General features: G+C 39.3%; 2 protein-coding genes across 3 annotated transcripts in view; both read right to left on the bottom strand.

Moving 5' to 3' along the window:
• Positions 1–549: 549 nt before the first annotated feature.
• Positions 550–14,279, bottom strand: soat2 (sterol O-acyltransferase 2). Its single transcript, XM_004547699.5, has 16 exons — positions 13,715–14,279; positions 11,471–11,612; positions 11,272–11,330; positions 11,022–11,161; positions 10,872–10,925; positions 9,645–9,752; positions 8,733–9,015; positions 7,726–7,801; positions 6,963–7,047; positions 6,506–6,551; positions 6,118–6,247; positions 5,572–5,669; positions 4,037–4,135; positions 3,717–3,852; positions 3,140–3,285; positions 550–1,893 (listed from the first exon to the last, which is right to left on the bottom strand). The coding sequence occupies exons 2-16, from the start codon at positions 11,547–11,549 to the stop codon at positions 1,837–1,839; spliced, it is 1,596 nt and encodes a 531-aa protein (XP_004547756.3). The 5' UTR covers positions 11,550–11,612; positions 13,715–14,279; the 3' UTR covers positions 550–1,836.
• A 729-nt stretch (positions 14,280–15,008) lies between these two features.
• Positions 15,009–24,652, bottom strand: part of kif5ab (kinesin family member 5A, b) — a 72,601-nt gene continuing 62,957 nt past the window's right edge. Inside the window, exons 25-29 of one of the 2 annotated variants that reach the window (XM_004547696.4) lie at positions 23,908–24,223; positions 22,426–22,487; positions 20,185–20,212; positions 19,705–19,817; positions 15,009–18,779 (exon numbers count right to left, since the gene is read on the bottom strand). In XM_004547696.4, the coding sequence (XP_004547753.1) occupies positions 19,718–19,817; positions 20,185–20,212; positions 22,426–22,487; positions 23,908–24,223 (506 nt within the window). In that variant the 3' untranslated portion in view covers positions 15,009–18,779; positions 19,705–19,717. The remainder of the gene's footprint in view (positions 18,780–19,704; positions 19,818–20,184; positions 20,213–22,425; positions 22,488–23,907; positions 24,224–24,652) is intronic. The other variant, XM_004547697.4, reaches the window with a different exon arrangement.

Here is a 24,652-nt window from a genome sequence, read left to right as displayed (position 1 = left end):
TGTTGGGTGTATAATAATGCTGTGAGTATGTGTAAGTGGGATCAAACTTTGTGAAAACCTACAGAAAATGTAACATCCTCGCCGTTTCCCTCAGATTATTGAACATTTTAGCCTCTTTAAGCCCTTTTTTTTTTTTTGTTTTTTTGTTTTTTTGTTTTCAAGGCTCACGGCTGTACTGTTGCTGTTCAAGTGAACACCGTGAAGCTTTTAGCAGATGAAAAAGTTGATATTTCTCCCAATCATAGAAGTCCTATTGTAAAACGAAGATTTACCAAATGAATTACCAGCTGTTCCATTTCTGCTTAATTTATATAAAAAGCTTTTCCAGTTTCCATGACATTATGTGGCTAAATAACAAGAGATTTCACTTTTTTATCTTTATTTCTGCAAAGCGTTATTCCCTTTTGGATTCATATGCAGTGTGCAGAAGATAGAGACTCATTATTGGCAATGAGGTATGTATAGATATTTCCTGATAATGAAAGCTGGAGATAAAAAAAAAAAAAACAATATGCAGATTTTTTTTTAAATAAAGAAAATGCAAACAAATTTAATTTTCAAACATAAAATTTAATGTACTAAATCCATTCATTTCTGCTTTGACACTGACTCTAAAACTATCTGTTCTGCATTTGCCTCCATGAGCCCCGTTGGTATTACAGTATATCAGTTTACAGAGCATTACATCATTAATGCAAACACTGTACCAATGGTAATCCTCTTCTTCCTGGATGACGTTGCAGGCAGGCAAACAGAGGCTTTGTAGCATACTGATAAGATGCTGTGCAGCCTGTGGTTGGCTGGTTAAGATACCTGCTTTCCCAGCCAATCCCTGGCAGCTGAATGTCAACCGAGGCAGGATTAAACACGCAGCGCACACACACTGCAGGCCAGGTGCCCGGTGTTTGTCAAAGCCTGTTTAAAGTTTTCTGTCACTTTTAAGTTTTTTTCAGTCCTACAAACAGAAAACTCATATAAAAATCTACAATAACAAAAAGAACAAAAGTGTTTTGTCTGGAATAAAAATAAGCTGGGCAAGAAATGCAATTAAATATTCTAACTGTAATAAACCTGAAGCCTATAAGGCTTTGTTAATACCATATTTAAATTTATTTAATGCTTAAAAATATTATTTATTAAGATATTGTATGGCTTCGTACAGTACTTTTTTCTCCTCTACAGTAGGCTAGCTCCACCTATCAAAAGTCTAAATCTCACTGAACTACCATGTTGTATTATGTGCCGTTGTTATCGGATGGTATGATGTTCTATATCAGCGGTCCCCAACCCCCGGGCCTCGGACCGGCACCGGTCCGTGAGTCGTTTGGTACCGGTCCGTGAGAGTTGAGGCTCAGGTGTGAAATGTGTGGTTTTTATCAGTTTTCAGCGTTATTTTGTTATCGTTTTTATCGTTAACTCCGTTTTCCTGGGTCTTTTCACGTGTGTTATAAATAAATCTTCTATTTTTCAGTACCGGTACTAGTTTTATTTTGTTGTATTTTTCCGCGACACGTTAAAGGCCGGTCCGTGAAAATATTGTTGGGCATAAACCGGTCCGTGGCGCAAAAAAGGTTGGGGACCGCTGATCTATATGTTCTACATGCTCGGTTACAGCCCATTTTAATGAATATTAGTGATAAAAATACCACCTGCACAAATAAAACCTGAAATAGTTCAGTGACACAACATCCTGACTGCAATAAATCTTTTACGCACTGATAACAGAAAACCTTGCTCTCTTCCACACTCAGTCCATCAGGCCTTGCAGAGCTACATCTTCATTTTCAGACTTTCAGACTTCATCATTTATTCCTCCTGCCTGCGAGAGGGATGGCCTCATCTCTGGGAGCTGCAGGACCAAGATCGAGGCATCACCAGCTCCCAGAAGCTATTCTGTTGAGAAAAAGGAAAAGAATTGGGCCAAATATACATGCCTCACTTCTCCTCCTTCTCCTTCTAGTAACTTTAATCATTTTATTAAATTATTAGTAGATTTAACATCCATTTCTCTCAAGTTACAATCTCATTGTGCAGAGCACTTCTATTTGTAGACAGATGTTATCTGTGTTAAGCTATTGTGTGTGTGAATTATTCCACTGGCTTTAGAGGATTCCTCCTCTGGGGATACACGGACATACAGTTGTTCCTAGTGTGGTAAGCACTGAGCCCATCTGTCGAGCAAATCCTTTACATCTCTGACTTCATCAGACTCTTGGTGTCGGAAGGCAACTTTTAAAGTGTTAAAAACATGTCACACTTTTATTCACATCTGCTGCTCAACACACGTGAATCTGCAGCACGGGATTACGTGTACACGTGTTTACACAAATGCATGTAGTCTGCAGGACGGTAATGAATATATGAATCACTGTGGATGAGAACAGACAATTAAGTCAAGATAATGAATGAGTGGAAGAGGCTGTTTGTTACCACTCTCATTTTGCTGCTGACATCTGTGTGACATCCAGCAGTAGTTGCGTAATGTGCTTGTGTACATGAGTTTTTTCATTCTCGCCTGAAGTTTGTTCACCCGTTGACCTATTTTCCATTTAGGGGTCATCTAAAGCAGGGGTCAAAGTCAGTCTAATGACATCTACAAAAAAATAACTTGGTGTTTAATTTGAAACCCACAACTTTAAATCAGGATAGATCTGCACAAACCTTCACTACTCGTGCAGTTTGGGATAAAACTGTTTTCATGCCTTCAAACTCAATAAGAAGTCTCTCAGAGGTGAATTCTCCTAGCATGAGTACACATTTCTTCATAATTCTTCTGCAAAAAGAGGTCACTCATCTCTTTTTCTGTCAATTTTTATGGATTTTAGCAAAATTTGTGCTTCTGTATCCAGAGAAGTAAAGTAAGATAACTGACTGAAAGCATCTTTTGTGACCCACATTTGATGCTATAAAATGTACTTGTGTATGGCTTCTTTCTGAAGAGCTGGCTGATTGTATTTTGAGATTGTGCGTAAGCCCAGTAAGACATTGTGGGAAAATGGCTTTTTTAGGATTGCTTTCTATGTGATTCTATTAAATGATATGAAGAAACTATTTATAGAGGAGAGGAGAAAAGGCATTTTCTACATATAAAGGAAAAACTTTACAAACAGAGATCTCGGTCAAACGTGGGAGTACGTACTCCTGTCCGTGGGCAGTATATCTGGGCGTACCACTCCTGGCAGTACAGGCACACCTGCACACCCTGACCGATGAAGAGACACACCCACATGATGATGTTGCAGACAGGGCTCTGTCGCTTGTCGGTCATGGTGAAGTTGAATGCCACTAAGAGAAGATGGGAAAGGGGATTTGTTAATGGGCTTTCGGTTCTTTCTTTGTATCTGTTATTGAGAGAGCAGGAGGTCGATAAAGGGACAAGGACACGCAGAGAGAAGAAACCAAAACATTGAGTGAGAGTCCTATAAAAACAGACTTTTTACAGTGTTTTTGTGAATAATTGAAGAATTTAACTCGAAAGTTTGAAGGCACACTCTTCAAAGCAAAAGCCGTTTACATATTTTTAACAAGCTATGGATAGGCATCTCAAACACAGTGCTTTTATCAGCGGTAATAATGTAGACATGAAAAATGTGTCTGTGTTTTTCTCCCTTTAAAAGGCTTTTAGGCAAATGAATGAATTTCTGTAGCTGGGTCAGCACACAAGTTACTTATGCTGCGCTAACAACTGTCCCATGAATAATAAACACACCCCTCACCTCCAAAGACGGCAAAGAGCAAGAACATGACTGGGTAGAAGAAGCCGAACCCCATGGCCAAAGCATACTCGTGAACGACGGCAGAGACTATGAAAACCGAGAGCATGGCAGCAGTTCGGAATTTCCTATTTGACAGCTGCAGGGATTGGAGAGTGAACAGAAAGAGGATTTGGCTAAAAGTTCAGGGGTCAGACTGACTTAACAACAGTTAAATTGCCACACACATGCTGGTTTATAAACAGAGACGAAACCAACAGAGTTATGGGATTTGTTTTGTTCAATATACATGTGTTAGTCTGCAGTATTAGTACTCTGCTCACCCAAAGAAAGTCCCTGTAGCCATAGTAATACAGCCAGTCATGAACCACTATGTTCCAGGTACGGTAATAGTTAGCAAAAGACGTAGAGTTCCACCAGTCCTGAAAAAACAACAGAGGATGAGTCACTCATCAGAATAAAAACATCAAGAAAAAGGGCTGAATAGGAGTGAATGTTTATTATTGATCATCTATTTCTACTGATGAGAGATTCGCTATTAATAAAACATCTTAGCGTATACCAAACCCTACAACTAAGGATTTGTAAATGGGTCTTGGAGGTGAAAGCAATGCAGTTCTGCACAGTGCATCAAGTTCCTGGGTGGGTATACTGGTTTAATCTTCATCAGTTTAAACAGACACCTCGGTGCAATCTCTGATTGTGTGCGACACCTTTCTATAAAAGCTGCACATAAATTTCAGATGTGAGAAAAACAAAGCCAATGCATGCATTCTTTTCAATGACCAGCAGGAGGCGACTCAACTGGTTGCAAACTGACTATAAAAAATGTGACTTCTTAAACACAATCTAACGGTTATATTGTTTGATTTAATACACCATGCTGCTCATTCTGTCATTTATAGTCGGATTTAGAGTTGTTGACAAAAGAGGGTATGCTTTAGGGTGTGGCTTCCTTGTGAGTCATGTGCAGTGTACTCAGTGTCTAAGTCCGACTTGTCATTACCAGTTATAAAATAACAAGATAGGAAAAGTCCAAAATGCTCAACCCAAGGATTCAAAACAGCACTTCACTATCTAATGGGTGTTGGCACAGTGGCATGGCCATCATTTATATACAGTCTATGCACGTTTGTCCCAACTGTTTCAGCTGACAAGCAGTGTCATTTGAACATTATTAAACCAATAAAGTGCCATCACAGACATGCATCTAGGGCAGATAAGAGGTTTAAAGGTTAAGAACAATTTGTAGCCACATTGTAAATTAGGTGAATCAACTCCTGTAATTAACATAAAATACACACACTAGAATCTTTTCAAGATTATTTAGCATTTTTAAAACAAAAATGAAATTTGCAAAACACTGTCTCGCTGTCTTACATCCATTTTTTGCACAAACCTACAAAAAGCCCCATGGCTAACCTTAGAGTATGATTATGACGAAAATACATAAGAGTGAAGAAAAGTCTCACTCACAACCACACAGACGTTTTCTGGTAAAATCCTGCCCCACATTCCCCCAAGTGCCTTGGTATCTTTTATAGCTAAATTCATTCAAACTCTCAGGCGTACTTAGAGTGCCATAAGCGAATAAGATTTGTGGAAGTGAAAGTGGCCAACCACTATAAGCAAGTATTTTCAGCTCTTGCTCAAGAGCTATATAAATCAACAGGATTCAGCGATGGAAAAGTAAAACTGTTTGGGGACCACCAGGTCACCCTGCTGCCATTTCACTTGTCATTAATCAGAATTTGCTTGTCTGTAAAAGTAAGCATTTCAGAAAATAATGAGTCTACAGCACAGAAACAGGAAATGACCACTGGACCAATTAAAGTGTCCACAAAAATCAGCCGCACACCTTATAGAACATTCTGTCAGCAAAACGCAGGAGCTCCCCGAAGAGGTTGAGCCAGCAGTGCAGGAAGGCAAAGAAACACAGCAGGAGGAGCATTATTCCTGCAACACACACACACAGAGACGGAGAGAATTGCATGGAGCGATTTTATTTTGGGCATTGCCCCCAGTTTTCTCAGAGGAATTGTAACTTGGCACAGATGCTATTGCACTAACTCGCTCTTCACTCAAAGGGAGTCATAAACATTTCAGCCTTTGATTACTTGTATCAGATTCATGTTAGCATCTTTCATCTTATCACTGTCTTAACGACACTCTGGAGTCCTTTCCTACATTGCAGGCTTAGTAAAATATTAACCAGTGCTGACTCACACGCATGAGAGATAATGGATGTTATAAACATAAATGATGTCACAATCAGAGTCAGAGATGAACTTTAACCTGCACACAGCTTCTTTCTAACGCTGTAAGTGGGGAAAAAAGGGAGGAAAAAAGGCCACGTTGAGTTTGTGTGTGTACAGCTGAGGACTCTTTGAATAAGAGGACATACCTGGTAATATAGAGTGAAAAATAGCCAAAACCATTGTTCGTTTACTGAAAGGCACGTTGGTCTGGGTTCTAAAGACCGGCATGCAGAGACGCACCAGGATAAAGTAGCCGTAGAACAGGCACCCCAAAATCTGCAAAGGGAACATCAAAGAGGTTCGAGAACATCCCATAAAAGAGGAAATGAAACGGAGAACACACACGAGAATCAGAAGTACAAATGTGGAAATGGCTTAGCGATAACTGCGATCAGGGATATATTATTACTTCAGATTATTTCAGTATACAGAAGTAAAACTTCTTTTTAGGTCAGCAGACACTACCAAGTCTTTTGTTAGATATTCAAAGCAAAAGGGCTGAATTATAAATAGGAAAGCAACATTTTATCTCACCATGCCAAGAGTAATGCCAACATAGTTCCATCGTATGTGGCGATTTCTGCAACAAACGGACATTTCATAAATTTCAGATGCAAGATTATTCTTAATGTGTGCTCTGTTCTCAAATTTTTATCAGTTTTCATGTTGCCTGAATTTGTCTCTAGTGTCGCAGTCCAGATTAGGGATTCCACAATGCATCTAATCTCAGATCAACATGACTGCTTGTAACTGCATCTTGTTGTTTTTCAGCCGTCGTTAGATTTATGTTTGTAGCTGCTGAGCTATAGATTCTGAGAGATGGGATTTGATGCTGTAATGAATAAAAAAGAAAGTCACTGCTGGCTTTGTGAGTTTGTGTCACATGACAGAACCTCCAGTTTTAATGAAAACTGGACATAGATATTTTTGATAATTACTAGAACAGAAGAGCATAAATAACCAGCCAAAATGAGGGGTTAATATATCCTACCGAGGGTATGATTCCCTGTAAATGAGCGTTGGACAGAAGAGGAAGTACAAATAGCTGGAAAATGTTGGGAATCTGTGATTTTCTCCTGAAAAGACAAAGACAACGCTGTTAGTGTGGCCATCATGTTTGTGTCCAAAACCTTTAAGTTATTTTAAAAGTGGCTTCACATTAAAGTCTTGTTGAGTCATTCATTATTCATTTAATTTCACAGCTTCACTGTGCCTTTAATGCAAGAACCTGTAAACAAGTGGCCATCTTTAAAAATTAAACAACACTCGGGTTGTCGCTGAATCATTAAGCCATTATACCAAATTATCTGCCTTAAAGACTCATCAGTTTTACTAAATGGTTTGCTGTAGTTTGTTCCAGCTAGTGTGGCGTCCTTTAAACACTTGTATTACAGCCCTGCTCTATAAAAAATGTATTTAACGGACCTTCTGTGTGAAGAAATGATCTTAACTTCCATTTCGATTTTATGTCAGTTTTACTACTTAAGTCAGGACTACAGTTTTCTCCAGGGGGCATTTGTTTTAAGTATTCATGTTTTTGCTCTTGGTCTCCCCTCATGTTTCATATTTTTATCTCCCACTAACAGACCTGTACAAGAGCATCTCTAGCTGCAGATTCATTGTTAGTTTTAAAGTTATTACATAGGTAACCTGCAGAGTTCTGCTTAAGTCATTTTCCCCCCTTGTTTCCGGGAGTGTCACTGTGAGTAATGATAGCGCCCGGAGAGAAAATACACCGGACTTCAATACAATACCTTCCTTTGGAGCATTCTTCATGATAACAGGAGCCGTTTCTCTTAAGAACGAGTAGGTTTTCATCAGGAATCGAATCTGGAGAAAATGGATACAGTTATTACGTGAAGGGAGACAGTGTATCAGTATTAGCTGCTTCTACTGTAGATGTTTGTCTTCACTCCAAGAACTGACAAGCTGCCCGAAATGAAACATCCAGATACTCACATCTCTTTTTTTCTTTTTTGTTTCTCTTTTGTTGTTGACTCATGATTTATGTGCACTCCCATCAAACATGAAGCAGTGCAGCATGGTGGGACAGAGAGCAGCACAGTTGCAGAACTTGGCTTAATTTGTCATAAACTGCAGTTCAGAGATGATGCACAATCAATCTGCGTAGAGCAGGGAGCATCATAAAGCAGCAGTGAACCGCATTTTGGGGCAATTCAGGGAGTTTGAATATTTAATTTCTGCATCAAACTCAGCAGTTTTAAAATGCCATGAACATCATGTAAATACAAAAAAGACTGATTGGACTCAGTCAGATGAGGATCATGGCCAGGTTTCCCAGAAGCATCTAAGCACCGAGATTATCTCACTCCATCAAACAGAGCTAAAATGATTTTAGTGCTAAGACTGATTTTGGAGGCCGGGGCCGATGTGATAAAGAGGATGAGGAGGTATTAGTGTATGGGTTTGTGATGTTCAAATGCTGGCTGCAGTGAGATCTGCTGCCAGAGATGCTTTCTCCTTTGGTGACTTTCCAGTTGGAAAGCTCCCATCTCTGGCTAGCAGGCTATCTTTATCACAATGTTCCAGCTGAGGGCAGTGAATTACTGCTTCTACAATTTGGATTACCTATGATTGCCAGTGAATATGTGTGTAATGTTATCTATGATACAGTGTGTTTCTAGCACAGGTCATTACCAATAATCTTTTTTTTTTCTGTTGCATTTGAACACAAAGTAGCTCTTTACACTGAATATGCAGTAAATGAAAAAATGAGCGGCTGCACATGTGACAGACTCACCTGTTCCAGTATCACAATAAACCGTGATGCAGGTGGCAACTGGTGGTGCACAACAACATAGATGGGGAAGACTCCAAGTATGCAGGTCTGTATGAGATACAGGATCAGCCCCATCCCCAGAGACAGCCCCATCTTGGAGGGGACTTTGTGGTACAAAGAGCCCCAAAACAGCAGGGTGTAATAGGGAACGCTCAGGGTGTAAGAAAACATGATGGCCCAGGCTACAGTGACCGTCCCCAGCTTCCCAAAGGCGTAGAACAGCAGGTCAAACTCCAACACTAACCTGGGATTGAAAACCAACAAATAAAGAAATAAAGAACAAAACACAAATCATATTCATTATTTATTATGTATTGGAAACCACTTTGATTGTATTCAAACACAGCTGGGTTTTCTTTTCATTGCTCGAATCGTGAACGCCATTGAATATTTTTCCTCTGACATTCTTTCATCCAAAAGGCCCCTCCAGTGATGATATTAATAGATTTTAAACACACACTTACAGCTGTGTCTTTTTTTTTAAAGAACAGTGTCACAAGTGTGATAGTATTATTTGTGTACCATTATTTAGCGCATGTAAATAAAAATTCACTGTTAACTGAAGCTGAATGGATCAAATCATTTGCACACAGCAGAGTTGCCCACTGGCACTAGCTCAAATGAGGAACATTTGCAACTGCAAACAAAAACCAAATCATTACGACACTGCCCAAAGCAAGAGAAGAAATACTCAGAGGAGTTGATTCGTTATCTTTCTGCTACCAGATGAGCAGAGGGGCAAGGAAGGCGGGAGATAAGAGAACAGGAAGTCTTGGATTAATTGAGTTTCTGTTAGATTTGGTTCAGGGTTAAAGAGTTTGACACATGGCAGTACCACACACACACACACACACATCCACGTGTCCCACTGACCTGCCCTGATCGATGTAGTCAACAGCCAGAGTGCTCAAAAAGAAAATGATGAGAACAGCTATGAACATGTGGTAAATGGTCCGGATGTGGCTGATCTCGAACAGTTCGCTGAGAAAGAAGAGGAAAGACACAAATAAATACACAACAAAATCAATAAAATGGCCCCATGTTTGATAAATCTGTGCGAACTCTGCTGTGAATATTGTAAAGGTTTACAAAAACGTGCTAGTCCCATCTAAGTTTGCAGTTTGATTGGGTGCGCCTTGCTAGCTCTGGGTTGGACTCCCTTTTGTGTCGCCGATTCATGAAGGTACCGGGGACGTTCCTCAGAGATTTAAGGCCATATTGAAGCGACAGCATCAGACTTATCTGATGCATGAGGTAAATCTCATGTTCCATCACAAACCAAAGGTGCTCTCGGATTGAGATGGCATGTGACTGTGCAGGACATTTGAGTACAGATGGCTCATGTTTATGCTGCTGGAAGCAGCCATCAGTAGATGAGTAGACAGTCATAAAGGGATGGAGAGGGTCAGTAATGATGCGTAGGTAGGCTGTCACATTTAAATGATGGCCACTTGGTACTAAGGGGCCCAAGGTGTGCCAAAATTATACCCCCCATCATCAAAGCATCACCAGCCTGACCCATAGACACAAACGGGATGAATACATTCTTCATGCCGTTTACACCAAATTCTGACCATCTGAATATAGCAGCATATATTTAAACTTTAGATTTAGGCAACGTTTTTTCAGTCTCCATTGTTCAGTCTGTATGTCCGGTATGATCAGGAGCCCAAGTGAACTTTCTGCTCCTGTAAGCCCATCTGCTTTTTTGACCCATTCTCTGGGAACCATCGAGATGTGTGTGGGAAAATCCCAGTAAGTCAACAGCTTCATTCAGACCAGCCTGTCTGGCATAAACAACCATGCCACGTTAAAAGTCACCTAAATCATTTTTTTTTCTCATTCTTGTGTTCACTTTGAACTTCAGCAGGTCACCTTGTCCATATCTACATGCCTAAATGTGCATTTGATGCGCTGATCAAATAAATCCATTAACGAGCAGTTGAATAACCTAATAAAATGCATAAACCATGCATATATCCAATTAAATTAGAATTTTCTATTTGAAAACTATGTACACTGACAATCTGTAGATGTTAAACCCTTGTGTTAAACCCAACTCTGATTTAATTTGGGTGTTTTCACATCTTTTATACTCACTCCAGCAGTGACGCCCTGGCCATAAACACTTTGCCATCATCCATTCTCTGAGATCTGACACAAAGCATAAACAGAAAAACAGTCACACACTTCAGTGATTAGCATAAAAAAATATGGTGACCAACAGACCAATTTGTGTCTCATTCTTACCTGGATGAGCTTATATTTTTTGTCTTTCCATTTACTGTTGATTGGGTGTTGGAGAGGGACTGGACGGACTCAGTCAGAACTCTGTCTAGAATTTCATTGAGCTGATCCTGGACCTGCTCCATGACTTTTATTTTGATCTTCTACAAGAGGAAAAAATCATTTCTTTCAAATCACGTTTCAGTAACTGTGTTGCCTTTGTAAACCACTTTCCTACTTTCATCCACCGTTTAAAGAAACAGTGATGAAATACCTCAGTACATCGTTCCCACTGCCTCGCATCTTCTTCCACCACCTTATCATGATTGCCAGCTGCAGAGAGAAGAACAGATGTTTCTCACATCGTTCGCTAAACTTTTAAATATACTGAATATATCTTTCACCTAAAACTGTGTAAAAATAGACAGAACTGAAAGATCAGCTTACAGTATAAAACAGTATTTTGTCCATACCAGAGCTTGAGTTGTCAGATGACTGTCGGGGCTTGATCTTCCGATTATACACCCTGCTATCGGCCTCCTTGGTCGTCATGGCTACCCTCACGACTGGAGGTTAGTCTGTTTTCAATGAACGCACGTGCTGTCGTACTGATGCCTGTCAAAGTGAGTGATGTAATGCTTTTATTTATTCCATGTGTATAGCTCATGCCGAAATCTTCTAGGTGAATTGTGGTGAGTATAACTGTAACGCATTTATGTTAAACTAAAATAAGCTGTGTGCATTAATATATCATTCTTTGCAAACGCGCCAAATGTTGTAAATGCTTTGTGGAGAACAGCCTATAAACAGTAAGCAACTTTTACTGGTATAGTTTTGCACATTAGTAAGACACACATGAATGTTTAAGTTTAAATCCTTCATTTAGAATTAGTGTTATGATGGGTATATGTTATTATTTTGTGTTTTCACTTTGAATGTTGTGGATGTGTGATGTTTCCAGTGTCTGTGTGGCTAAGAAGCGTTAAAGGTAAAGACCTCAGGAGCAATTTTTCAACTTGAAGTATTTCTATATCGGTAAACTGCAAGTAGAAGAGGGAATTACCTTGTCGCAGTTCACGAAAGACTGAATTCACAGCAATAAATGCAAAATTAAAATAAGACTCACTATTAACCTCCTAGGACCTGGCGTCCACATATGTGGACATCACATTTTTGGGTTATTTAGACCAAAATACTCAATTTTGCTCTACAAGGGCCTGATATCCACTTACGAGGACGTTATACTGCTACTGTTGTATCAAAATTTTAAACGAATATCCTCATATGTGGCTCTTATTTTTCTTAAAAACAAAAATAAGGTAAGGTAATAAGGTGGTTTACATTCATCGGGCCCCAATGTGACCAAGTATCAAAGAGAAATTAAAAATGCATGCCGTGGAAGAGTTCGGGTCTTAGGAGGTTAAAGTTTATATTCGATACAACGCATATTTTTATTTTAGTGGAGAAAAAACTGTTTCCATTAAGTAAGAGAGTTTAATGAGTCTAGCTGCCAGTACTTTACTGTTTACCTGTGTGTTTCAGCCTACCAGCAGCAGTGCAGCAGCTGCCACAATTGCCACGAGATTCAACCTGGCTTTAGCTTTTTGTTAAAGTTTAATAACGTGAGAGGATCTTCCACGATAAATTGAAAAATTACATCAGGTCACTGGCTCGTTGCTGGCTGGTTGCCTCATGTCAGAGATTATTATCATTCCTGATGAGCCTCAGTGCCGGTGTAGTGAAACCAATCGTGTGAATCCAAAACTGAAAAAGTGAACTGCTTGTCCGGATAAAGGCACCTGTAAGCTCGGTGTTGTGGAACAGTGGTTACCCACAGTGGTTTTCCACAACAAGCCACAAGTCACTGCAGTTCAAGCTAAACAATCTAAACAAATGATAAAGATCCGCGTCTCCACTGCAGGTTATAAGAGATAAGCTACAGCAGAGAGGTTGCATTGTGGGGTAAAAAACAGTCATTGACCTCATTAGTGACCCATACATTCTGGTCATTCCTCCATTAAACAGATACGCGTCAAAAAGAAATTCAGATTAGACGCTGTGCAGCTGCAGACACAGTCATATGGGGTTTTTAAAGCAAATCATCCTTATTGTAACAACTCTAAGATTATTAATGAGTCTATGTCATGTTTAAGAAAATATTTATTGGCTTGACCTCTTTTCTACTTGAGCCCGAGCAGCTGTTACTTTCCTTTTGATTTGTTGTATTGATGAACTTTGTCTCCCTTTGTCAAAATGCTAAACTGATGCTTCACTTAATTTCATGAGCAGCCAGTACTAATAGATTTTCAGCAAAATCTATGATCTGTTACGAAAACATTACTCATAGAGCTGTTTTAAAAATCATATTTGGGTTCATGACCTACTTTTACCTACATGAAAAACTGCCTGTGTGGTTAGAGGTACATGCATCGGTTTAATAGCCCATTCACAGAAGAACCCTTGAACTCAATAACTCAGTTCTGCCATCATTATATAAAATTTATATCCAGCACGATGCTTCAAGACCTCTGATCTTCTTTAATGTTCAGTGTTGGCTACAACACTCATGTCGAGCGTTTCCTACTAATTTAAAAATTGCCCACAGCAGAAACTGCAGATTTATCATTCGTTTAAATAATACAAGTGTCAAATGTCAGACATCACTGTGTCGGGTAGATGTGACATGATCTATAAATATGCATTAGATGTGTACTCACAGTGTTTTAAGTTCAGGTCCACTCAGCAGTGCACAGGTCCACTCCTCTGTTTCAGTCAGTTTCCACTGACACTGACTGTTAAGTATGATGCAAGTCTTATGATCTGTGTCCCCTCCTGATGCACTTTACCCTCATGGCTCCTGGCCCAGGGAATCCATTGCCCAATCAAACTTTACCTCCTTGGCTGGACTCATGAGGTCATGCACAACACTGGACTGTGCCCTAATGTCTCACTTATCCAAGGTACTTAATACAAATTTCATTCATATCATGTATTTTGTGCACTACGTTAAAGGTATATAATCTGGGTCAAACTTCAAACCAAAATAGTAAATATCACAGGTCTATTTAGCATCTACAAATATGCTCTTATTTGGAAAAGCGTGTTGCTTATTGTTAAAGCACAGCTGTGTGTGGAAACAATGTTTCCACTTTAGAGTAGATAATGAATGAACTGGGCAAAAGTGTGTGTGTTTCAGGAGTAACTGGTGAACTTGAGAGAATTGTACATTGTGGAAATAAATATTTGTTCAAAGCTCAAAACATTTCCAGAGGAATGCTGTCTGTCTGTCCATCCAGTCATCCATGTCAGAGTCGCGGTGTATAACCTGAGGGCTGTCAGTTTGTTGCTGGTGAATTCAAACCCAGGACACAAAGATATATGTACTGTATTAATGTATTTGTCCATTTATATGAAATGTATCTCTCGGTTTAAACTAATGATACATGTACAAAATTACTTTCTGCAGGAGTAAAGAAAAACAAACTCTTTATAAATACTATTTTCAAATAAATACATACAAGGTTAGAATGATTTATTTTGATTTAAAACAATCCCCCCAAACTTTGTGCTCGTTCAACTTGATGTGAAACTGTTAAATTGAAAACGTGTTCTCGAACAAACTGTACGGTTTGTTTGGTGTCCTCGTTTCAAAAATCAAAATATTGAACTTTGACAGCGCTACGATTACACTAGATAAATATAGTTTGAACAAAATGGCAGAAAATCATTATAACATAACATCATTATAATGTACATTTTTAATAATAATTTAATAAGCTCACATTTTACAAGACTTTATTGAGGGGTCAAGGTAATGTTAATTCCAGTATTTTGCTGGGGATTTGTTGTGAGGTCCCACTGACCTCACTGGTGCAGCTGTTTTTAAAGCTGCTTTATCTCTCCTGCTTCTCTCCTGGGCTGCGAGCTGCAGAGGTTACTGACGTTATAATGTTTTATTTGGCTTTTACAAATAACATTAAAGAAGAATAATGACAAGAGCGTGTGGTAATCCTCTGTGCACAGCATCATATTTATTGAAAGGTGAGTTCATGAAATAACAGCGCTGTTTCTCAGCAGCTACAGAAGAGAGTAGTTCATGCACTAAATCACACGCCATAAACAAACAAAACAACACACTGTTGTACAAATAAACACAGACACTTCGCCTCTGTCTTTTTTTAACCGCTCGGCCATTCCTGCAGTCCTCTTTCTGCATGTTCAGGATACAGTATCACAATTCTTTGATCTTGTCGGAATATTTTTTTAGATTTGTTACAATTACTTTAAGACAAACAGAACAATTGTTTTTTAAAAATAAAATAAACGCAGACACTCCCAGTTTGATGAGCAACCACAGTGCAGGAGGCTGTTTTCAGCGACAGCGTGCTGACGAGAAAGGCCATTTATGTTCAGCTCGCGGTTTCTATAGGTTATGTAAACACACACAACTTCAAAAGTTCAGTGGCCTTTTATTACCTTTTAAAAAGACAGATGATGAAAAAAATACTCAGATTTAAAGGGCAATTAAAGGGATGTAATAATAATTAGAATGCTACACACATTTCACTCAACCTCAGTCCTGTAATAATAATTATCTGTTACAAGTAACATCTTTGTGTTAAAGAGGGACAACCGTAAAAAATATAGTAGTATAGTAATTAAATACTTTATGGTGCCAGTTAGTTAAAATTAGGATATTAAAAGACATCCATAAGCTGGGTTAATTGGTGACCTAATTGTCTAAAGGTGTGGATGTGAGCCCGTCTCTGTGTGTTGACTGGTAACCTTAGCACCACACCCCACCCGCCTGACCCATTAAAGCATAAGCAGGTTAGGTAATGGTACTAAACCATATCACGTAGATAAATCCTTATGTTTTTCATCATATACTGAATATGAAAGGAGGACATAGCTGCAGAGTCTGAAAAGTGAAGCCGGAGTGGATCAAACCTGCAGTCTGTCTGACTCCTCAGGGTTCAATAAAATGTCACATTATGTAGAGGTCTATACACTCTGATGTGAAAGCGACCCTCAGTTCCCTCCCTCCATTACCTCAGTAAACACTTTCCTGATAACTCTTATTGATAACTCTTAACTCTCACACTTCAGTTCTTATCAAATACGATATGTTGTTCATTTTATCAATTATAGTTCTGATTAGAATCAAAAAGAAAGAGAAAGCTGGGGATACTTTAGAGCAGGGGCATCAACTCTTGAAACCAGACTACGAGCAAAAACACAGAGAAGGCCAACAAGCTCAGTTCAAGACTTCATGGCAGAACTTTACAAACCACTGGGTGATGTGGTGACTATGTCCATCTTTTATATACAGTCTATGTTTGTTATAACATTGTAGAAAAACACTATTACAGGGTGAAGTAGACGTATCTGAGCAACCACACAGCACAGGAAATGTGTATGTCTGCAACACGGCCACACTGTTGTGCACTTCAGAAAATAAAACTCCTTCCTTCGTCCACTTAAAGACAAATATGTTGTTCATGCACACTAACCTGTAGACTGCTTTGATACACATTACTGGTCCATTTTGGTTAGAAGCAGGTGCAAAACTCTGCTAATGAGAGACAGCTTTTATCTGCACACAAACACGCAAAGCTCAATGTCCACTGTCACCCTTGACCCTTCCATCCTGAGTGTCTGATCAGGAGGTGCACAGAGTGAATGTGACAGGTGGCGAGGAGCTACTGACGGTCAGTGTGCGAGTGAACTCAGACTACACCCAATCATTACAGGACTGATACATTATCTGTACTTAGGGGTCAAAGGTCAAATATCTCACTGGCTGATGAGGTGCTACATCCATGTGCGCATGTGTGTGTGTGAGTCAGCAGGATAAGACAGGATTGTATCAGCTCTTGATAACTTGGAGTAACCCTTGCTTCATGTCTCCAGCAGAGCTTAGAGCTCGCACAGAATAAGATCCTATTTAAGTGACTCACTACAGTCGGGGCTTTGGTTTCACTCTGAGGTGGTTCAGCAAAGAACCGTAAGATTAGTCATTTTGTTAAACGTTTCTTGGAACGGCGGCTCTCACACAAAACTGCAGAAATCTCAAATCTTTATGATTCACTACAGGGACTATAAAAATAATACAGTTGCACATCAAAACAAAACGATAATGCTTCACTCGAAAACCGTTATAAATTAGAGATAAATAGCCAGTAAATATCTGAAGTAGAGCAAACAATAAATAATATATTTCTTTCCAGCTAGTATAAAAATAGTTGCTACACACTTTTTCCACTCTGCCATGCTCTTGCATAACATGACAGTGACTAAATATTTCACGCACAATCCCTGACAGGCAGTTTTAAGGGATAATTTACAGCGTAAAGTTGCCTTTACAACTACACGATGAGTCTTTACAAAACAATCTGTCTTCATTTGCTTTTGTCTTTGCTTTCTGCTCACAGCTAAAACTTGCTACAATGTGTCCTCTGAGGCTGATAAAGCACAAACTTGTGCCTTAAAGAGTCTTATGGAGTCTCATACGTTTATTGTCTATATTAAGCCCTGGCCAACTATCATCCACAGTATATGTGTATATGAGTATTTTAAACTCAAGGGACACTTTGTTAGGTCCACTTTTGCCTGAAGAACTGCCTCGATGCTTCATTGCATTAGTTTAATGAGCAGTTGAACAGGTATATCTAATAAAGTGGCCAGTGAGTGTAGTTTGCTGGCGTCGGTAGATTTACTAAGAATACTCATATCTTTTTCTCATGTGCTGTGCAAAAACTCATCACTGAGCCACACTCGCACACTTTTCTAACATTTTTCCTGATCACTATGAACCGTGGAGTATTTTTAGTAAGTCCTGCATACATCATCCTGCTGCGGTAAATGCTCACCGGAGCACCAAATGTGTTTATATCCATGACTGAACATAGTCCTTAACAAGTACACTGACTAACATTTGCTAAAAAGAGCAGTCCTCAAACATTTTGGGGGAATTACTTTGAAACTCACTTTGAAAAATGACACAATATAGGCACGACCTGTTTTTGACTGTTTACTGAGAGCCACAGACAGGCTGCGGAGGTCACAGATTTCTGATAGACAGCTTGGAGCATTGTTGGCTTTTGTTCTTCTAATGAGATTTGGTACTAACAGCGCACACATCTCGATGCTTATCTTCTATTCTGGTTTTGGGACTTTAACATGTTTATTGTTGCTTCACTAGTGTTCTTCCTCTTTAATACATATTTTTTGAAAAATGCTGACAACCAACATTGAAAATCAACATGCAGTGAAAAGTATAAATATCAGAAAAGTGATCACAAGGATCAAACTGTTTTCATGTTGTTAGTATTTTTTGTCTTTTAGATTTTCCATATGTTTATCAATGACACTGATGATAGTTCTAATAATAATCATAATGCTCAATGCCGACATCCCTCACTGAGTCTTTCACTGAGACAAACAGCACAACCTAGTGGAAACCTACCACACGGCACTTTCTCTTCCCCACCTTTCTATTTGTGGTCCCTTCATATTTCAAGTCATGGGGGAGGGGGTGCAGCAGCATCACAGGTGTAGGTTGCCAGGTCAGGCATTTGAGATGCAGTGCTTGTCAAACTGTTACACCCCACAAGTCATAATACAGAAACGAGAAAGGATCGAAGAAAACAAGCAGGGTGCCTAAAAAAGACACAGGAGGTCTGTTTACAGCAGGTGAGGAGGATGCGAGAGGAAGGGGAGTCTGGGAGGACAGTGATCAGCTGCATGCAGATTTACAGAGGCCTCAGAAAAAACGTCTGCCTGGAGAGAGAGAGAGACAGACATAGACAGAAATAGTGAATAAGAGCGACAGATACATTTGAGAGAAATGGTGAAAGCAAAGGATTGCAGAAAACAGGAGACAGCAGCCAGTGAGTCATGCCATCAATGCCAGAAGGAACATGTCTCGAGTCATTTTATACCTGGTGTCTTTACTAAGGAGTTACTTTTATTTGAGAACTGCACAGTGTACTCTGGGGCACGATTTAGATTTAACAGCACATAAAATTCAGCAGCTTTGTGGAAGACTTGTATTTACTCGCTTGCAAACTTTACTCCAGCTGAAAGGACTTGAAAAGTTAGAATAACGTCCCCTCATCTTCATTGCATTACTTAGAGTGGAGGAATATATAGCATATTGGACATTATTAGTCTTAACATGATTGCAGTTTAAATTAAATATGCATTCCTAAATAAGGTCAATTCACTGTCAACAGTGAAGTATTTTTAAAGGAAGTATTTTTAAAGGAAGGTGCATACAGATCATGTCTGTTAGGTATTTTTGTGCAAAGTGTCTCACACTCTTAAAATAAAAACTCACCCAGGTTTCTCACATTGTTACAGCTGCCCACAAAGCACCAAAGAGCTGAAGCCAAGCAGCCTTAAAGAAATAGTGCTGATTCATAAGACCTCATGACCCAATACATCAATTGTAATCGCATTTTACTACAGCACGATGAACTGAGGAAAATGTCCATTCTCGGGCATTATCTAACACGCTTCTATGCATCCTACTACCAAATCTGTCAGTGCTGATTCTAGTCTGTTGGGGCTCTTGGCGAGAAATTCACAGCGTACTCCTACAACCAGAATTCATAACCATTATAAATAATGACCAATTTGAATGGTTATGAATTGTTAATAGTGTATCTTCTCCATAAATAGCTTCCCCATTCTGCTTTCTTACCTGCTCAGGACTATTAGCTGGCTGAAGCCTCTGGCTGCAGACTGTAGAGTTTAGCTGGGTCCTGATTGTCACACACATCGGTTCTGGATACAGAATTCACATTCAGACACATGCTAAGACAGATAGAGCAGAACCACATGTCGTTGCAGCATCATCCACAGCAGCAGCAGCAGCAGTAGCAGTGACAGCAACAAGGGGGCAGCAGTGATGCAGAAAGAAATGGCAGAAAGAGTCAAATCAATGCTTTTACAGTTCTCATTCTACGAACAGAAGTGTGATCAGTGTGTGCAAGACAAATGTGGCAGCACAGTTTGTGATGTATGCTTCTACCATTATTTACTGCTACTAGCTGCATTAACTTAATTAGTCACTGAAATTAAAAGACAGCTAATTACAACCAATATTTCTACCCTCCAGTAAGTCAGCGACAGACACCAGCAGGTGCTTTGCAGTTATTTCAAAAGAGTGCTCAGGTCTTACCTGTTGTCATTGATATCTGTGGTGTTTCCTGTGGACAGAAAGAGTGCATAAGGAGGCAGGCAGGTGCACAGTGACAAGGTTGGTGGCGTGTGAAGTGAGGGAGGAAAAGTGGGTTTGTAACAGACACGTAAGTTCAATTAAAACAGCCTAATGTGAAAGTGAAGTTAGACGGCCTTGGAACAAGCAGCTGCATAATGTATTGTATTAGACGCCAATATCTCACATTTGAATGACTAACACATTTTACAAGCACTTTACTGATCTGGCAACCCCATCAGTAAGGCAAGGATGGAAAAGCAGCACCAGCACAGGTTTAGCTGCCCAAAGCTTCATGCTTAGGGAATGATTACGGGCAGGGTCATTAAGTTATTTTCTACTAACATATCATTAAAGTTACCAGAAAGACTGATGCCATGGTAACACAAATACTGACTGTCACTTATAGGTTTTGTAACTTTCACCTGCACCTGAAGAGTTTTCATTGTGTAACATCTCTACAGGACATAAACACATTTAATGTTGCTTGAACGAATGACCAATAAACAGTGGCAAACACTGCCATTTGACCATAAGTGCCTCGTGTTTCCCATCTAAGGTGTCCTTGCATTAAAGTACAACCATCCCAAGGACTTTTATTAGCAGAAAACCAACAACACTTTCTTGGGAAATTGGGTCTGGTTTTAATACTGGTTCCTGGATCATTTTTATATCCTGCAGAACCTGATGAACTGAATTCAGCCCCAGCAGCGACTCTATTAACTCAACCCTCGGAGGCTGGCATTCTACCTGAATTACTGTGACAGAGATTCATTTCACCAAACATCCACTTGGCCTTTCTGCATGACAACGTATTGACAAAACATAACAAGACACTTCAGTTGCTTCTCAGTTTTTAGCAAGCCTCTGTGGATTTATCCATTGTTATGCACAGAAGCAACTTTATTTAATTTATGCACAGAAGCAACTTTATTTAATTTGTGCACAATTTGATGAGATGGATGCAATCATGGGACCTCACGCTTGACTGGATTATGAGGCCTGTTCAGTTTAATCCCTTAAGTAGAAAAAAATATTGTGACAGTTAATAAAAATCCTTATCCTGTCATGTGTGATGTTGCACATGTAGACACTGTAACTGTGAATGTTAAATTTAAACATGCTATAAATAAGAAATAAGAGGCTGCTGATCTTTGAGACGTGCATTTCTTCATAACTCACTGAAATTCATGACACTGAGAATAACAACGGTAAAAAGTAGTGATGAACCAGAAGAAATATGGCTTCAAAAGTCTGATTACATGATAATTACAGTAGACGTTTGCCTAGTATGAAGGAAAATAAGAAATAAATCTGAATGAATAAAAAGTAGCTGAAAAAAAAATCAGAAATTTACAGACAAAAAGAGCAAAATATTGACATTTCTTCCACAGCATTGTTGACAGAAGAAATAATAATGGGAAACCAGACTTGAACTAAGCCTGATTAAATCCTTTAAGGGTTCAAACAGGTAGTGAAAATCAGTAGTGATCTGTGATATTTAATTAAAAGCTCATATTGTAGCAGCAGACTGATTTATTGGCACAAACCCTGTTTCTGACTTTTATTGATATTCCTTGAGAATCAAAGAGGTGTGGTGTTGTTACACAACTCAACAACTGTCATCACTGGGTCAGAAGCTGAGGTGGGCGTCGCAGCCTGTCTGTCGGTTACCTGTCTCTATCTGAGTAATGACACAGCAAGCCTAATCCATCTCCTCCAGAGTCTGTCGCCGACGGGTGCAGACAAGCGCGCACACTCACACACACCCACAGACACAAAAAGCTTTTGCCTCAAACAAAAACCTCGAGCAGCGGGAGCAGTTCACTGCACATTTTTCATTGAAGTTTTACAAAAACGATCATCTGTATCCTGCTAATATCACTCTATGCAGAAGGAGAAGAAATCCCTGACTTCACTTCCCACTGGCTCAGAGTGAGAGTTAAATCTACTGACTACAACTTCATTACACAAACGTAATATGAACAAAAAGAAAGGTTTATGACAGCAGCAGAGCAATCACTGCTTTAACAGCCAGCAATCTGGAAGAGTATGTAAAGCAACATTCAAACCTAATGGTTTATATGATGGCATAATGACAATCACTTAAAAAAACAGTCATAAAAATAAATCCATTTACCTCTGCTGATTGCGATTATAAAAATTCTCATTACTTTTTACAGGCTTTATCTGAACAGGGCTCACCGTTTTCTGAATCGAGTATTTCAGAAGCGTTGTCTGCTTGGCTTTCTGATTCAGCCGGAGGCCTGAAACAGCAGAAACACAAGCACGTGTCAACATTACGTGAAAGTTATCTTTTAAAATCTCGAGCTATAATCGAGACTTTTCATTACATGAAACAGCTGAAGTAAACATGAAAACTTTATGAACTTGAAGACTTTTGACTGCTTCACAAGCAGAGTGCAGACTATATGCATTTAGAACAGCAACAGACAGAACTCATTTGTAGTACTGTGCAAAGGTCTTAGCCCAAGTATCGTGGCAAAGCATGCACCAGTGTGTCTGTTACATGATATCAGGTCGAGTTATCCTGAGCAACAGGTCCACAGCTTGTCTGAAAGTCTTTCAAACAATATTCTTTTGGACATTAGTCTCTTTTTCTCCATTTTCAGTCAGTTTTGTTTTTCAGCGCGACAGTGATTTGAAATTAAAAAAAAAGCATACATGGATATTTTAAAAAAAAGAGAGAAAAACACACAATGAACCAATAAATCAGTCATCGACTGGCCCCCCCGAGCCTGGACAGCAACATTAATGAAGTGTGGGTCACCTTAACAGCAAAAGGAACAAAAGGCAGAAACATCCAAAGAAAGGCTTTGAATGTTCCTCAAGAAGCCTGGCAAACTATTCCTGAAGACAACTTACAGAAATCACAAGAAAGCTGCCTAAGAGGCTTCAGGCTCTGTCAAAGAGGAACGGTGGTCATATCAAAAATTGACTTTCAAACTGTTTACCTCATTGATAGTATTGGCATGTATCAAAATGTGAAGGGTTTTCACATCACTCTAACTAAGAGACAAACGTCATCCTTGACTGGAGACAGCAGTTGAAACCATAATGAAATAAATAAGAAAGCCAACTATGGCTACGAAGAACAGCTCAACTTTTACAATCAATCAAGTTATGTTAAAGACAAGAATAAGGCAGAGATTTAAAAAAGCTAAATAATGTTCAAAAGGCAAATACATGTTGGAAATGTTTAGGCAGGAGTAAGGATAACCAAATCCATTCAAACAACCTAATTCACTGAGTTAATCCTAATGGATTAAAAGATTATAAATAAAATAGAAAATAAGGACAAAGTGCAGGCTAACAGTACAAACCCAATTATTATGTAAACATATTGGATTAACTGGTGATATCAGTCACTAAATGACTCAAATGAAAGACATTGAGAAAGAAGCTTTTTTGTAAGTCTGACTGGTCTGTGGGTCAGATAAAAAGGTTGGTAAACACTCTTGACGCAAACTCAAGAAAGTTCCAGACAACATTAAGTGGCATACAGGTATTGCCCCTCATTACGATCTCATATAAAACCAGAGAGAGCCAGAAAGTGTGGCTTAGTTAAAGTTATATTATACCGATTATTAATTAAAGTCAAGAAGGTGAAATATGGTAAGAACCACAAAAAGTGACTAAAATCGCCAAAACAGCTGTTTTACTCACATATTGTTTTGAACATTGCTGTCATGTGCATCATTATTTTGGAAGTCGAGGTGTTTGGCAGGGCTGTTCTGATTGGAGTTGGACTCAGGTAGCCTGGGCTCACTCTCTGGTGTTGAGGGAGAAGTAGGAGAAACAGATATAGGAGAGGAAGGAGCAGAGGTAGCAGCAGGAGCAGCAGCAGCAGCAGCAGGGGCTGCTTGGTTCCTGTTATGGAAAACAGCGTTGCAGAAGGCAATGGGCTGATCGCTGAAGCCTCGGATAAAGAAGGGGTTGGTGGGAGAGCAGACTGGGTAGTGGCCAGGGCGTACAGGCTTGGCTGTAAGTGATAACAGAGAACAATGTATTGATTGATTCACTCATCCATTAAAGCCAGACATATTTAATTTGCCCTACAGGATGCTTAAAGCCCAACACTGAAAATATATTAATGTAAAGCGAAATATCACAGATAGTCTTGTTTGCTGTGCTTTAATCCTCGAATGAAAATCATTATGCTGAAAGCGCTCATTTAAATCAATAGCTCATTTTCTCATTACAGCAGCACATGCATCTGAGTTGAAGTAGCAAGCTAGTGATCAGACTGAATTACACTGTTATTCTAATGTTTCGCATTTCTTTCAGGAGAATATGCCTACCGCGTAAATCCTTAGAAGCCCAATGTTCCACCAACTGTTACATTCTTTCATGCAAAAACTCTCTCGACAGCTTTTTGTTTTGTTTAAGTAAATTCTTTTCTCATTTCGGT

This window comes from Maylandia zebra, linkage group LG5 (genome assembly GCF_041146795.1).
Source record: "Maylandia zebra isolate NMK-2024a linkage group LG5, Mzebra_GT3a, whole genome shotgun sequence".
NCBI classification, from domain to species: Eukaryota; Metazoa; Chordata; class Actinopteri; order Cichliformes; family Cichlidae; genus Maylandia; species Maylandia zebra.
This window is presented reverse-complemented; position numbering and strand designations above follow the sequence as displayed.